Genomic DNA, 17,164 nt, shown 5'->3' with positions numbered 1-17,164 from the left:
GAAGTTCCAGGTTCCATGTAGTAACTTAGAAGATTATTATTCTATTAATAAGCACGCATCCACCCACCATATCCATTGAGTGAGCATAATATTTGCCAGAGTGGACTGTAGGACATTAAGTTAACAAGATGCTCCTCCCACTGGATAGGAGGTTTTTTTTCAGGGCGAGTTGCCATCCCGCCACCTGCCACCCCAAATTTGCCATGCCCGTGGCTGGGTTGGCACAGTCAAATTGTTCTCTGTGTGAATGCATTTTACATGCACAGCTTCTGTAAATAGTGTTCTCTTGAAATGCCAAAAACAAAGCAGGTTCAGATAGGTGATTTCTTGCCAGAGCCATGGCTAAGAGAGTATTAAACTTTCCTTCTTAATTTCCCTCAATCCTGAGCTTGCTCGGCCTTTACCTGTGGCTTCCATAACTAAATTGTGTTGCTGTGCTTCCTTCCTTTGCTGTCATTTAACTAACAGTTCAGTTATGTCATAAACGTTAAGAGCTTCTGAATCAGTCTTCTCAGCAGGTGGCCCAGTAATCTCAGAGTGAGCCTTAATCTACCTTTTAATATCATTCTTCTGCCCAGGTGAATGTCAGGGTAAAATGAACAGAGATCGTCATTGTCATTGTTAGTTTTATTTATATCCCTCCCTTCATCCTCGGTAACAATTCATAAAATGCACACATCAACACAAAGGTCATTAAAAATTGTCTCAATTGTTTTTATATATGAAATCGTGTTAATGGTTTTGGGATCATAGAGTTGGAAGGGACCCTGAGGGTCATCTAGCCCAACCCCCTGCAATGCAGCTGTCCATTACGGGGATCAAACCTGTAGCCTTGGTGTTGTCAGCACCATGCTCTTACCAGCTGAGCTATCCATGAATCTATATACAAAACTATTAATATGTATTTTATTGTGGATGTTATTATCATCCATGTTCTTGATTGTGAAATAGCTCCAGAATAGAATCACAGAATTGTAGAGTTGGAAGGGGCCGTGAGAGTCAACTAGTCCAACCCCCTGCAGTGCAGAAATCCTCTTCCCAATGAACCCACGACCCTCTCCATAGGAAGCGATTCATAAATGAAATAAATAGGTATTAGGAATAGCATGTATCCTTCCCTGAGCCCTTGAGATAGGGCAGGAAGGAAGCTGATTGAAAACTTAATAGTTGCCGTGCCAGCCCAGTAGTACAAAAGTACAGAAAATGGTTGCCTGATGGGGATAGGAGATTTGCTTTAATTTCCAGCAAAAGGAAATCGGCGTGCATGTCTGACTTTTCATGATGCAATCTCCCTCTACCGCCGGAAACGCAGAATTTTCTAGCCCAGGGACTCTTTTATAGCCCACATCTGTTCACTTAGTGTGTCCACTTAAGGAGTGGGCCAAAGCACTCTTTCTCTCGAAGCGAAGGGGAAAGAAATTTGAGCAGTCTTGTGCTTGGCTGCAGAGCCTAACATAATCTTTGCTTCGCTTATGAGCTGGCTTTGCCCCCCCTTCCTCTCTCTCTTTCCTTTCCTTTCCTTTTAAACTTGTCAACGAGTTTGCGATTTGTGTCAGCAGAAAAATAAAAAGAAAGGCAGAATGTGGTGCAGCTCTCCTAGGAACAAACAACCTGTGTTATTGGTTAAGACCGCGTCCGCATTAAAAAAGCATTCGCGGCGAAGAAACTTTTGAAAGGGTATCATCAGAGGGGGACCCGAACAGAGGGTGAGGTTAATCTCTTCCAAGGCTCAGCTACAAAAGTTGGAAGCCGGCAAAGGGCTTGTGTCCAAAAGAAATCAATTTCTAATTTGAAACAAAATCATTTTTGACTAACAGGAGTTCAGGACCCATTACTTTTGCTGTATAGTCTGCTGACATTTCAGCTCTTTCTGTGGCGCGCAATGAATTCTAATAGTCATCTCATAACGTTGCTACACCAATCAATTTAAGCGAGAGAAAGCCGTTACAATTCTTTGAAGTTTTCAGGGGCAATTTTCACTGATGGATTTCTTTTTTTCTTTTTTCTTTTGCCCTTTTTTCCCTTTCCCTTTCCTTTTCTTTTTTTTTAAACCATCATTATTTCATTTCTTTCTTTTTCCCACCCTCCCCTCCTTCCTTTAAATGCCTCATGATAGAATTGATGCCCACTTCCCCCATTGTTCTTTGGAATTTTCTGTGGGCTTCCCCAAGAATGAATTGACCCTGTCCTCTGGCTCTCCATGCTCCCCTCTTTGTTTCTCTGCAGGTTTTTCTTTCTTTTTTAGCAATTTGGTGGGGGGAAATTACAGGCTGATAAGCGCTGGCTTGGCAGTCAAGTGATTTGTAGTAATTAACAGATTGCCTCCCTCACCTGCATTAGGATGCCGGCCATTGAAGGCTCTGGGTTCAGAAAACAGGGCACTGCAGTTGTACAGCTTCTCTCAATTTCAGAAGAACTTGGTTTATTGTTACAGATAGGTAGCCGTGTTGGTCTGCCATAGTCAAAAAAAAAAAAAAATTCCTTCCAGTAGCACCTTAAAGACCAACTAAGTCAGTTCTTGGTATGAGCTTTCGTGTTGTTGTTTAGTCGTTTAGTCGTGTCCACCTCTTTGTGGCCCCATGGACCAGAGCATGCCAGGCACTCCTGTCTTCCACTGCCTTCCGCAGTTTGGTCAAACTCATGCTGCTGGCTTCTATAACACTGTCCCACCATCTTGTCCTCAGTCGTCCCCTTCTCCTTGTGCCCTCCATCTTTCTCAACATCAGGGTCTTTTCCAGGGAGTCTTCTCTTCTTATGAGGTGGCCAAAGTCCTGGAGCCTCAGCTTCAGGATCTGTCCTTCCAGTGAGCACTCAGGGCTGATTACCTTCAGAATGGATAGGTTTGATCTTCTTGCAGTCCATGGGACTCTCCAGAGTTTCCTCCAGCACCATAATTCAAAAGCATCAATTCTTTGGCGATCAGCCTTCTTTATGGTCCAGCTCTCACTTCCATACATCACTACTGGGAAAACCATGGCTTTAACTATACGGACCTTTGTTGGCAAGGTGATGTCTCTGCTTTTTAAGATTGGGTCTCCCCAAATGCCCAGGACTAGCAGGTCTCCAAGGTTTGTGTGGTGGAGGCCGCGGGACCCAAGGCTGATCCACAGGAAGGGACCAGCGATTTATGGGGTTTCGTGCCTCCGATGAGACAGGAGCCAGGGCTGGAGGAGGAGGCGATACCTGAGATGAGGGTCCAGTAGAATCCCCTTCCCCGCTATACTCCCAGGACCAGGAAGGGCTTAAAAAGACAGGCTCAGTGGCATCTTCTGTGTAGGGGAAGTCAAAGGTTGCTTGTGTGTGCTCCATCAGACGAAGGTACTTAATTTTGGGTAGAGGCGTGGTCACACTGTTGCTCGGAGCACCAGTCTGGGGACATGATGCCAGCTCCTTAAGTCTCCAGAAGCGTTTCTGCATGTTCTGTGCACCTTAGAAGCTACTGTAAGTGAATGCTTTGTCAATAAAGTATTAAACCGCTGGCTGTTTGTCCTCCTCGGGCTGCGTGTGCTTCGTAGACCAGGGCTCCTTTAATTTACTAGAGCAGAAATCCCTGAGCTTTTTTGGCCACTGCTCCTGTGCTTCCATAATCTCATCCCCTGTGCCCCCTTCCCCATGCTATAAAAGGCATTATTCAGAATAGCTGTTTGCACGACCCACTAAGGAAGATAATAACGCAGTAAAATTCAAAATGTTAACAATTAATTGCACATTTATTCAAAATCCAATTAAAACTATTTAGTTTAATTAATTTTTAAAAATGATGAACTTAATCCAGTAACACCAGCTTTTCAAAGTCTGGTCATTTACAGTTCCAGCGCCCCATCCCCCCCGCCACACCTTTGCTTCCTAACACCCCCTGCTGCCCCTTTACCTCTTTAGCACCCCCTAGGTCATCCCACCATCCTCTAAGGGGCAGTTTGCACACTTTGGTGACCACTTTACTCTTGCCACTACCACGTGGAACCAGCCGCTTTCGTAAAAAGTCCCATTTCTTGCACTGTCTACAGGAGTAGGACATCAAAGCCTACTTTAAACTATCCTATGTGTTGGCTGCCCACCAGTTTCTGCTAAAAAAAACACTCCTAAACAGCAAGACCACTTTGCCAGTATAATGCAATGCCTTTGCACCCTCCTTAATGGGGAATCATTTGCAAATGATGGAACTGGTCCAGCTCCTTTATATTTGTGGATGCTGTTTACATTTATCTGTTGCAGCACATTTCATGACCAGAAAACTAGGTACAGTGGTACCTCATGTTACTTATGCTTCGGGTTATAGATGCTTCAGGCTACAGACTCCGCTAACCCAGAAATAGTACCTTGGGTTAAGAACTTTGCTTCAGGATGAGAACAGAAATCGTGCTCCGGAAGCATGGCGGCAGTTGGAAGCCCCATTAGCTAAAGTGGTGCTTCAGGTTAAGAACAGTTTCAGTTTAAGAACGGACCTCCGGAACGAATTAAATACTTAACCTGAGGTACCACTGTACTCTTATTTATTTCTAGGAAGGCTTTGCATGGAAGCTATTAGGTTAAAGTTAGGCTGAGGTTTTTCCTTTCTTGGTCATCTATTGTGGCAACCAGCTTCAAAATCAAGTTTAAACTTCATAACCAGAAGCAACAGGAGAAAGGGTTTGCACAATTATGCTTTAGAGCAGTGGTTCCCAATTAGCTCTCTAATGCAGACCCCCTGTTTTTCAAAAGCCAATCCACAGACACCCTACTTTTGAAGAAATTGATAACTCTATTGAAGTATTCGTTATGTGAATGTTGCTGCAGCCCCCCCCCCCCCGGGTGGGTTACATGGGCTCCCAGTTAGAAACCACTGCTTTAGAGAGTATTGTCCTAGAGTTGTCATCTGGAGATTATAATCAAACTATTGAAATGAAATAACTTCAATCCCTTGATGCCTAGCTTAATTCTCTTCCAAATCATTGTAGTTGCCTCGGGAACTCCACCAACTATTGATAGCAGCACTGCGAATGTCAAAGACAGCTGGTTCACAAATCATAAGAAACTGTGTAATTCTGAGGCAGACCATTGTTCCGCCTAGATCAGTATTTACATTTACATCTGAAACTCTGGACAGCTATGGCCAGGACCTTTTCCTCACCCTACTTAGAAAAATACCAGGGATTGACTTTGGACATTCTGCATGCAAAAAAATGTGCTCACTCTTCCCCACAATCTCACTAATAAGGAAAATAATTCTGGCCTCTCCTCCCCCTCCAAAAAAAGGGGGGAGGGAAAAGTGTGACCCTGAAGAAGGTCCAATCCTGAACATCTCCAGCTAGTTCTGAGCAAGACCCTTTTCACTCATTCCCTCTCCTGAGAGCCCAGCTTTTACTGTGATGTACCACAGCTCTTAATTAAAGCGTCCAAATTAAGTATGTACAAACCTGGTTCCCAGAGAAAACATCTCTTTCAGACCCATTTCTAGGCAAGTTATTGCCTTATTTCACGTGTTTTCAATATGTGCTTTGTGAACATATTCTGATGTCTTCTAGTCTTCTAAATACAGAATATGCTTCTCAAAGAAAGTGGCCCTTTCCTCCATTCATTTTCCCTGTGGGTTGATTTCAAGATTGGTTTCTACGCTGCAGATGTCCAGCTAATACAAGGCTTTGGCATTGCAAAAGAAATGAGTCTGCCTCAGAATTAAAGCAGAATGTAGAGGAGACAGTTCTTTGTGCTTTTGAGAATAACTGTGCATATTTAAAATAGCACTGAGAATTCTCTGCTGGTTTCCGGAGAATGCTGGTGATCTGGGGGTGACGTTGGCGAGGATTGGCCGGATGATCACTAGGGGATGGGAACCCGTCACTTGCTAAAACCACAGCGCTGACACAAAGTCTGTTGTGGGTAGTGTATTATGCAATTATGACTCCAGGCGGCCCTGAAAATATATATTCCTCTCCATACCTGTCAAGAGTAACGACTCCTTTGGCTGCCGATTCACCATATAGAAAGTTCCCTGAGGAGTAGCACGACACTTGGGCCCTGCATTCTGAAATAATGCAAGAAAGGCTGTCCAGAACTTTTTCGGCCTCTAATGCCCATCGTAATTGTCTTCCATCGTGTTCTGCAGGGATGAGTTCAGCCTCCCGGAAGGATGCGGCTACATCCCCCGGACTGACAGGCAGCAGAAAAGAGCTTGTAACTGCGGCCACCTCCCCAATCCAGCATGACACCTCACGGTAAGATGACTGGTAATCTCTGGTTTAAGATTCCTCAGACGCAACCATCAAATTCGCCCAGATACGAGGGGAAGCAGCTGAGTTTCTGTGATATTTCATGTTTTGCTCAAGCTGGATAATATAAACTTAGAACTGCCATATCCTGTGACATTTATAGTAAGCCTTAAATTGCTTGTTAGAATAAGAAATGCAGGAATATGCCAAGTTCTAATGCTTTAATTTTTACTTAGAGCCTGAGAGGGGGGAAGTATTTTTAAGTTATAAGTCCTGACACATTTAATACATTTGTAAATAATTTAAAGGGATGGTGTTCACTGTGTTTAGACCCTTATTTCCCTTCAAAGTCCACTTTAAGTTTTTTAATCCTCCCAGTGTCACTGCCCTCCCTCCCACCAAATTGCACCACATTTTATCATGATGTGTTTCTTTTAAGCCATTTTATACAAATGTTATTTTGCTGTTTAACGGCAAGCAACAAAATCACATTAAGTCAGCAGTTCTGATAAGTCACCTTCGGAAACCTCAAATGGCAATATTGCTCTTGTGAAGAACTACAGAAGGATAAAAGCAGAGTTGTTTTTCTTCTGGGCTAATAAGGTTAATAACAGCAATTGCCTTTACTTTGGTCTTCTCAACGCTGAGAATGTATTATATGAAAATCTCAGCCTGGTTTGAAAACGAATCCTAGCTTTGGACATCAAATGGTCAGCTTAAAATGGGGGGGGGGGTGCTGATGGCAAGAGATGTGGGCAGGGAGCAGGGACCCTTTGACCCAGTGTGTTTGCTATGTTATTCTGCCTCTTTGCAAATCTGGAAACAGACTAGGGAGTTGGTGCTCCATCCTTCACTTTCTCTTTGGACATAAATTACTTGCCAGTTTCAAATCATGGCTCACCATTACATCTGCCCAATCCAACTGTCTTTCCTCCTAGACTGGGGTTTGCATGGTTATTTTAAACCCTGGTTTCAAATCCTGTTGAGCATTGGTGCACATGTAACACTGGACTCTGCTTATGGCTGACAAGGTAGTTCAGGGGTGTGTAAGCTGGTTCCTTAAAGCCATTGAAGCAGGTGTCAATTGAATTGATACATGTCAAGGAGTGCCACACATGTGGCCACCACCATTGAGAAGGGCCTGTTCTCTTAAGGTGCAGGCTTCTGAAAAACTTAACTACTGGGAGAGTTCAGGAACTCATGCAAAAAATGGGAGCAACTGTTCCAGAGCCCATTTTTAAACCATACTGTGCTGGGCCCTCGCGTTGGGCCAAAATGGATTCAAGTTTTGTAGTATCTGAAAATCCCCCCCCCCCCCCCGCCTTTACAAAATCAGCTTCCCTGTTAGTGTTTTTAATGCACAGCCTATTGACTTTGCATATTGCTGGATTCTGTCTTGTGAAAGAAGACAGAGCATGTTAACATAAATTGTAAAGGGGTTCAGTAGTGGAATGTCTCTGAAGAGGTGTACCTGTTCGATCATCCCATCCAGTTTTTGCACAGAATGGCTGAGCGTTCAAGCATTTTGGGAGTAGGTTAAAGGCTCTGACTGACAAACTTGTACAACAGAAACTTACTTTTTCTTTGATCAAGAGGGTGATTGAAAGGGTAAGTATCTTCAGGAGAATCCACGACTCCTTCCTTCATGAACGATGCAAAAGGTTATTTCGCCAACCTAGATCCAAAGAGCCCTGTAGGCTTGGAACGCTTTCCCATACATTGGTGCCAATACTATAGCAAGGGGTCCCCCCAGTCCTTGAGTGTTCATTGATTGGCTCTCTTTTCATGCTTGTATCAGGATCCAATGTGGCCATTCATTGTCTGAAAAACTTCCCTGATGTGATGCCTGCTTGACAGTCTGCTTGTAGCTTGCCCTGGTTTCAGCTGTGCAAAGCTTTCTTGAAGTGCTGACAACCAGCCGATCCTTGGTGCTTGCAGAAAACCCAACGCTGCAATTTGAAGCCCGCCACACCTGCTGATAGCTGGGTCTTCAAAGCACCTTGCAAGGGGCTCTGCAACCCTTTTGGGCCCAGTCGCAGCATTCCCTGGCATGGCAAAAATGGCGATGGGCTAAATGTGGCATTCCTGACCCCTGCCGTAGACTAGGAGATGTGCTAGATTTGAAACTTTCATTTCAGCACAAAATATGTCACTGTAGCTCCTAATGTCTACCCATATATAGGGAGGCTGTGTAGGCAGGATCCTTCTGGGGTCTTGAGTACCAGTGTGCTTTTCTCCTTCTGTCTGTCCACCTTGGGTCATCCCCCATCAGGAGAGGGAACACACTGTGCTGCAGTCCTGAAAACATATGTGGCCAGGACACAGAACTTTTCTCCACCGTCTTCTCCTGGTTGCGTAGATTACTCTGGTACTGGTGCTGATGATGAAGGAGAGAGGTTTGTTTTTGGTTTTTGCTTCATAGCAGGTAAAAGTTGAGCGCTGAGCTTCTATCTTACCCTTGAACCCATTCCTACTTTCTCGGCCAGGGGGAGAGAGAGCTGGAGGAATTCAGAGCCCAGCTGATGACCTCATGGCCTGCTATCCTGTCCAACTACATTCTTGTGTTTAAATTGCTTTCAGACCTTTCTACATCTTGTGCTAAATAATAATAATAACAACAATAAATGATTGTCCGGTGTGGTGCCTGTTCTTCCCGAATCTTCTCTTCCTTCCCTTTGAGTGTGCTTTTTCTTTCTCCCTTCTCACCCCCCCCCCCGCCCCTTTTGGTGCAGCGTGTTAGTATAATTGACCAGGTTAAAGAGCCCTGTTTTGCTTTCCCTTACTCATGGGCTTCTCTAATTGAAAATGGTAAATGGACAAGTATTTCTGTGGGAGACCTAAACCCAGTCCTATTCTTCATCCACGAAACCTGCTTGGGCAGCAGGTCAGTCTCAATTTATCACTGAATGGGTTATAAGCTTAGATTGCAGGTTTAACTAACTAAATTAATCAATATGGAGAATTATAGCTGCTGGTGTGCCACTAAAGTTAAAGATCTGTCAGCATGTTTGTTAGAATCCACAGTTAACGGTTTAACCCTAATGGTTTGCTTTGTTTGGGGCTGAAACTTGCTGAACAAAACTTGAGCCTTAACAGGAGGGCTGTGGGGCGGGGGAGAAGGAGAGCGGCAGGCAGAAAACCAATTGAGTTTGCAGTATATGTAATTACTTCTGGCTATTTAAACTTCTTGCAAGTAGAGCCAAGCCAGGTTTCATGCAAAGCGTTGGCAAGCATCAGCGACAGAAGCTGCCTTCGCTTTCGTAGGGATTGATTCTTAATATAGGAAAGTAAGAAGAGCCTGCTGGATCAGGCCAGTGGCCAATCTAGTCCAGCATCGTGTTCTCACTGTGGCCGTGTGGGAAGCCGTCAAGAGGGGGTCGGGGAAGAGCAGGTTGGGGAGATGGAGAGATGAGCTTGGTCTCCCAAACAGAGGAGGGACAAAGCAAAAGGAATGGATTTGTACAGTCATAGCTCAGGTTATAGACGATTCAGGTTGTGTTTTTTCAGGTTGCGGACCGCCGAAACCCGGAAGTACCAGAACAGGTTACTTCCGGGTTTCGGCGGTTGTGCATGCATAGAACCACTAAAACGCGCTTTGCGCATGCGCAGAAGCGCGGAATTGCAATCTGCACATGCACAGACGCGGGTTGCGAACGCTGCTGGTTAGGAACATGCATCCCGCATGGATCGCGTTCGCAACCCGAGCATCCACTGTACGGTACAGTATCCTGGGCTGCCCAGCATCCTGGGCTGGATCAGGCCAATGGCCCATCTGGTCCAGCATCCTGGTCTCACAGTGACCAAATAAATGCCATCAAAGAAGCATTGGAGGCAGGGAGGAGAAGACAGGTGGGTGCCAATGCTGGGTCCCCGCAGCCACTGGCAGATTTCCATCACTCAAAGTGATGCAGCCTGTGCTCTCAACTTAGTGCTCCCTGTATTACTAGCGCCAGCATCCCAGTAGCAAATGTGCAGAGTCACTTTCTGCTCTGACTGTTTGCTTCACAAGTGTTTATGGCATGCACATACTGTGTTACCCCCCCCCCCATTCCTTTAATTTTTCTGTGGCCAGGTAATCACTGCTGCTAATTTTGGGGGCGAGAGGGTCTGGAGAAACAAATCCCCCATCCCCACCCACCTAAATCTCTTTCCATTTTCCTCTCCTCTCCTGAGACTGATTTGGGAAGGCAAGCAGAAATCAGAAATAATTGAGGGGAGCCGGGCAGGGCGATGTCAAAGCAAAAGATGCAGATCTGTGAGAACTCAGCTGTACCTGTTGAACCGCCCTGCGGGGAATGGGAAAGAAAGGAGCAGCCTGGGTGAGCTGTCATCGTCCAGCTCCCAGTGGTGGCCTCTTCTTCCCTCCTTTCCTTCTCCAGCTGTCACCACGGGGGTACCATCTTGCCCAGAAGGGAAAGGAGAAGCAGTAGCTACAACTTCTTCCAAATCACCTTTCCCAACTTGGTACCCTCTAGATGTTTTGGACTATATCTCCCATCAGCCATCACATGCTGTTCTAAACCATGGGTGGGCAAACTAAGGTCCGTAGGCTGGATCAGGCCCAGTTGCTTTCTGGTCCGGGAATCGCCACATGGATCACATGCTCACACATTCTTTTCCTCTCCCTCACACGGTGGCGGCACCTCCTTCTTCCCTCCTCCTGGCTTCTCCCCACGCTGCCTAGAGGAGGAAGGGGGCTGGGCTTTGTTGGTGCTCTCAAGCGGCCGCCATTTTAAGCAGCCCCTCTCCGGAGCCCTTCCATGCGCCTCTCATCGACCCCCCGCTGCTAGCCCCTGCCGCTCGCAAGACACAGGTAAGCAGCCACCGGGCCTCGTGATGCTCTTGCATCATTTCTTCCCTTCAAAGTATAGTCCGGCCCCCCACAAGGTCTGAGGGACAGTGGACCGGCCCCCTGCTGAAAAAGTTTGCTGACCCCTGTTCTAAACAGTTGACTTTCTCATTTTACAGTGGCAATAATAATAATAATAATAATAATAATAATAATAATAATAATTTATTATTTGTACCCCACCCATCTGGCTGGGCTTCCCCAGCCACTCTGGGCGGCTTCCGAAAAAATATTAAAATCCTCTAATACATCAAACATTAAAAGCTTCCCTAAATAGGGCTGCCTTCAGATGTCTTCTAAAAGTCTGATAGTTGTTGTTCTCTTTGACATCTGGTGGGAGGGCAAGCCACCTTTTATGGTTATTTTTGTAATGATCTTGGTCATACTACTTATGTCGTGGTCCTACGCAGTGGCCGCAATAGGGCAGTGGTGGGGAGCACGTCTTCTGCCGGCTCTTGCCTCTGGGCACATCTGCTTCACTGTCACGGCCTGGCCAGTGGTGTCCCTCAAGGATGTAGAAGTCAAGCTGCTGGTGTCCCACTGCTGAGGAGTATTAAGTCATATTTGAATGGCTTAGGCGTATGAGAGCAAACAACTGAAACAGAATAAAAGTAAGCTGCTGCCTTCCCCTCCGATTTTCGGCCCCCGTGACTCCCACATCATCTTTTGCCATCCCAGACCAAATGGATTGGCCAATATCAGGCATCCAGGGCCTGGAGTGGCAGGATTCCCCTTAAGGTTTGCCTGCCTTCCCCCTGACCGAAAGTTTTATCTTTGCAGTCAACTTGGCTTCACGTTGCAATGAAGAGCCCGTCCTTGCACATTCCTGTAGCGCACATATTAAGTAATAACTCAGAGACACTATCGTCGGAGAGATCCGCAACGGCTGCATCCTTTGGAGTTTTTAGAAAAACAAATTACGTTGTGCAAATTTGTGTTTGGGGGCTGTTAGGAGGAATGGCGTGATTTGCCCAGCACGTCTCCGATCAGGTAGATGTGCATTTGGGGACTTTTAAACAAATTAATATTTGATGTAAAATGCAATGCCCAGAGCTGTATATTGAATAAGTCCACAGTGCCATATTATCACGCTGGATCCTTTGAACTGAACGCTTTGTAGTAAATAAAAATATGAATTAGCTGTGCCTGGAACGGCAACTGCTTTTGAGATTTCGGCGTCTCGGGGAACTGTTTTTTGCTTTTTGACATGGCTTCTTGCATTCTTCAGACATCTTCCGTTAAGTGGAAACTTCAGGAGAAGTGCCCTTTCTCAGTCAAAATTTTAATATTAAAGGGGGAGGGGTGATCTAATTTCTAAACGTTTTGAGGAGAAAAGATTTGTGAGGGGGAAGATGGTGAATTAAGTTCTGAATAGGGGAGGAGATAAGTCCCCCCCTCTTTTTTCCCTTAGGAGAACTAACATCATGAAAAGTCCAATATAGTTCCGTATGCGAGTGATAAAAGCAGACATTGGCAAATTAATCTCTCTTATTCACTGTGTAGGTTGTTAATTGTTCTCTCTGCTTGCTGTCGATATAATGTGAAATTTTCATTCCCCCCATTCAAGATGGGGAAAAGTTGTGGCTGAAAATGTTAACATTTGCATTTTTATTTGTTGATTTATTTAAAGGACAGCCTCTCTTACAGCAATCCATCACTCAGTGACACCCCAAATATGAATAATGTATTGTAGACTTGCGGTTACAATGTGTAATAAGTGCCAGAGACAGTAGGAGAATGTTAACTATGTTGCAAATGTAATATTTATCGACTCGTAGTTTATTGCTTTGGAGGTTCAATAATACTGACCATAGGACATTAATACTGCTTATCCTGATTTTAGCCGGCAACCTCTGTATGCAGAAATAAGCTATCTATCTTGCGCTCGCAAAATAAATATGGAATTTACAGCACTTTGTAAATGGTGCATTATAGGGTGCTTGTGGTTCTTTGTAGAAATCCGAGCGTCCACACCTCCCTTGCTGCCACCACCTTAACTTGTGCCATGATCCCATTTCAGGAAGAAAACCCAAATGGTCAGTAGCTTCTTGATGGCCCCTTTTCCTCAAAGGTTTCCTGTAGAAATGAATTCATGGATGTTGATACACAGCCACAAACCAATAGAAATGGACAGTGGCACCCAAGATCTCTGGTCCAGACCCACAGGAGAACTTCCTGGTGGATTCTTTCCCAAATGGGAAACTGCCTGTAACTTTTGCTAGGAAATGGAGTGACAATTAGGGATTGTATTGTGCTGGATTTTTCAAGCAAACTAGCCCAACTCCTTGCCCGTTATTCGGAAATCTCTGGGTGGTCTGCGTTCAAAAGTTTCACGTCGGGCAACCCAACAGCTCCAAAAGTTTGCGATCTGGATTTAGACAAGTTCATGGTGCCTTCACTTATTTCGTAGCTTATTCAAGTTGCAGAGAATAAAATACACCACTAGCCATGCCCAACCACCTAAAGTTCCTATTTGGATCTGCCATGGCCTGTAGTTCCCTGACGGTGGCACACTGGCACAACTCAGCCAACCCTTTGCATGCACCTTAACCCGGCAGTTTTCAAACTGCTGGTTGGGTTTCCTTAGTGAGATCACAAGTAATGGGATTACTTACCTTCCCTGAGGGAGGTTTGCACAGTCATCCCCGGCAGTGAGTTCCTTCGGTCACCATAGGAAGTGCAGAATGAGTTCTCTATTCCCTCACACTAAGTAGGGTGGCGGGTGAAAGAGAAAGAGGCCAGGATTTGCCGTAGTGTGAAAGGGTGCTTTGCAATGAGAGCATGTGATGGACAAGTCAAAAAGAAAGAGAGAGAGAGTTTGAGACTCCTGCCTTTGCAGTGCCTCCAGTTTCTAAGGCAAAAGATTCTGCAAGTCCTGCAAACAGTTTGCTCCTCTGCTGCTGAGCTGCTCTTAAATTTAAGATGTCCTTTGAATGTTTAACTAAAGCCTCTCTCCATGGTACAAAGCCATTGCTGCTTGTGCCGTTTTCAGGGCGCTCGTTGATGTTTCCTCTTCATCCTTCCAAGATCATCTGAAATATTTGATTTTTATTCTGCTTTTCTCTTTGAATTTCATTGTCTCCATCTGACTGTATAAGTGCCCTCATTATTTATGTATCATATTTATGTACTGTTTTTCCTGTAGCTCAAAGCAATTAACAATTCCACGTAAAACACACCAAATAAATATAAAGATACAGAGTCCAATATAAAAGGCAGGCCCTGTGAGCAGAAACAGGTTTTTTGAAAAAAAAATTAGGTTAAAACAAGCTAGAATGAAGATCAGAGCGGTTACCCTATCACTCATCAAAGGCCTCTCTCATTAAGGACAGCTTTTATGTTCTCCAGACTTTCACTGATGGTGTTTCATATAAAGATGGAACCCAGAGCACAATGTTCCTTCCTGTACCTGGATCTTAATAGGTGGCCTGGAAAGGAAGAAGATAAGCATAGGAAACTTCCTTGCACCCGGTCAGTCCTTTCACTGTCTGACAGCAGCTCCTTGGATTTCAGGGAGAAGTGTTTCCTGGCTCAACCTTGAGTTGCTGGGGATTGGATCGGGGTCCTGTGGTGTTGTTGTTTAGTCGTTTAGTCGTGTCTAACTCTTCGTGACCCCATGGACCAGAGCACGCCAGGCCCTCCTGTCTTCCACTGCCATGCTGGTAGCTTCGAGAACACTGTCCAACCATCTCGTCCTCTGTCATCCCCATCTCCTTGTGCCCTCCATCTTTCCCAGCATCAGGGTCTTTTCCAGGGAGTCTTCTCTTCTCATGAGATGGCGAAAGTATTGGAGCCTCTGCTTCAGGATCTGTCCTTCCAGTGAGCACTCAGGGCTGATTTCCTTCAGAATGGAGAGGTTTGATCTTCTTGCAGTCCATGGGACTCTCAAGAGTCTCCACCAGCACCAGAATTCAAAAGCATCAATTCTTTGGTGATCAGCCTTCTTTATGGTCCAGCTGTCACTTCCATACATCACCACCATAGATTTAACTATACGGACCTTTGTTGGCAAGGTGATGTCTCTGCTTTTTAAGATGCTGTCCTGTGGTGTGCAGCCATGTTTTTCTCCCAGTCAAAGCTTCTCAAGGGAAGCCATGCATAATCCACAAGATTACCGAGGCATAAATGAAAGTCGCCAGATCCCTGTGTGCCAGGCCAGAGATGCAGCCATCTTGTTGATAGACAGAAGGTGTTTGTGGCTACAGCTGCCACCTGATTCTTCCGGGAACAAAGATGGGTGAGCAAGTTCCTCCAGTCACAGGCAAGCCAGGCATTGCAACACTATAAAATTTGAACTATCAATGTCTTACGAGATAAGGGGGCAGTGCAGGCGGTCCTATTCTGATGAGCCTGGCATTTTAAAGGGAGCCTGGTTCTCCATTAAAATCACTCCATATACAATTAGTCCGCATCAGAAATGGTGGTGGTGCTGTCCCTCATGGAAGCTGTTTCAAGAAAAAATGCAAGTCACCCTTTAGACCAGCCTTTCTCAACCTGTGGATCCCCAGATGTTGTTGGACTATAACTCCCATCACCCCTAGCTAGCAAGACCATCATCAGGGATGATGGGAGTTGTAGTCCAACAACATCCGGGGACCCACAGGTTGAGAATCGCTGCTTTAGACAGCATTTGCAGGCTTCCATCACCATTAACTTCCACATGTAAAAGAGACCGGTATTTGAACCTTGCCCCATTTGATCCTTCAAATCAGGGTCAAATAAACCAAGAGTGTACTGGAGTGATGGTGAGGGAGTCGCATGCAGTGTTGGCACGTTGTTGGAGCATGGGTTCAATGTGTGCATACAGCATTTTCTAAGCCTGAGCTTTTCTGAAAAGGCTCCCTTCGAAAATCACAAAGCACTAAGGTATGAGCGCTCCCCACAAGAGATTTTCTGGTCTCCTTCAATGAGAGAAGGAAGCATTCCGCAGGCAGTGCTGCAAACCTCCTTTGGACCATTCAGAACTGTTCATAAACCCATGGCTGGCTTAGGAAATAAAATTAGCTCTTGCTCTCCTTGTAATGTGACCTGAAACTCCACAAGTCTACAGGGAGCCACCAGCATGAAAATCCAGCCTCCATTTATAAGGCAAAAGCAAAAAGAAGCCATGATGTTCCATGTGGGCAATGAAGGCTTTGGAATAGATCGGGCACAGTGTAGCGATGTGCCTTTTGTGCTTAAGATGGCAACTTGCTCATCTCAGGGGCCACCCACCATTACCAGCTTGACGCAACGGATTGTGTCCATTGCCGAGAACGTGAAATCCTGCCAGGAACGCCCTGACTCCCAGTGCAAATGGATTAATGTTAATTAGCAACTGTCGGCTGTAATTGTCACCCTCATTAAAATACAGAATTATGTATTTCTTAGTTATAAATAACCTTTCTAATTGTACTTGATGTATGCCAGTTTAATCAAATAGTACACTTGCTTGCAGGCAGATATTTGCATTAATCTAGCATTGGATCGTTGAGTCTTTTTGATCATCTCTTTTTCCAAACTTTGCTGGTGTGTGGTTGGAAGGAGAGTTGGGAGGGGAGAGCTCTCTTTCAGCTACTTGTCCTTTAAACTTTTTTTTTTTCATTTTTTTCTCCGCTATTCAGCTATGCGACTCTGATAGGATTTTATATTAAAATGAGTGGATGTGTCTTCTGGGATTGTTGAGTGCAACTGAAACCTTGTCAATTTTTGAAGTAGTTTGGCAAGGTTTCCGTCACTCAGTGGTGTGACAATAAGTTGATTACGGTTTTGAAACTAAGAATAAGCCGGGGAAAATAAAGTGCAAATCACATTAGAGAGCTGGCTTAACTCTTTTTAGGGCTGCTTCTTTGGAAGAGCTGCATTGTTCGATGTCGGGCTCGGAGATTCTCCCACGCCACTTTCCCCAGGTCCAAATTGTATCTAATCCTGTGATAGGTTTAAAAAACACACACACCAAATGGAGAACTTCTCAGATTTTATTACAGAGCTTGGGGAAGGATCCAGGATTCTTGTCACCAAGGCACGTTGAATGAGTTATAGAGCAGTGGATAGGGTCAGGAAGCAGAATGGTCCCAGAAACATTAATGGACAGAAAAAAAGATGGTGGACAAGCTGGAAGGAGGAGGGATGGGTGTTTCTTAGTGAA

At 45.1% G+C, this 17,164-nt stretch overlaps 1 protein-coding gene across 7 annotated transcripts in view; it reads left to right on the top strand.

Moving 5' to 3' along the window:
• Window positions 1–17,164, top strand: part of KIAA1328 — a 207,206-nt gene that overhangs the window by 170,116 nt on the left and 19,926 nt on the right. For all 7 annotated transcript variants that reach the window (XM_083702766.1, XM_083702764.1, XM_083702763.1 and 4 more), the window contains one exon: window positions 6,086–6,194. In XM_083702766.1, coding sequence (XP_083558892.1) covers window positions 6,086–6,194 — 109 coding nt within the window. The remainder of the gene's footprint in view (window positions 1–6,085; window positions 6,195–17,164) is intronic.

This window comes from Podarcis gaigeae, assembly GCF_964106915.1.
Source record: "Podarcis gaigeae genome assembly, chromosome: 11".
Classification (NCBI taxonomy): Eukaryota; Metazoa; Chordata; class Lepidosauria; order Squamata; family Lacertidae; genus Podarcis; species Podarcis gaigeae.
This window is presented reverse-complemented; position numbering and strand designations above follow the sequence as displayed.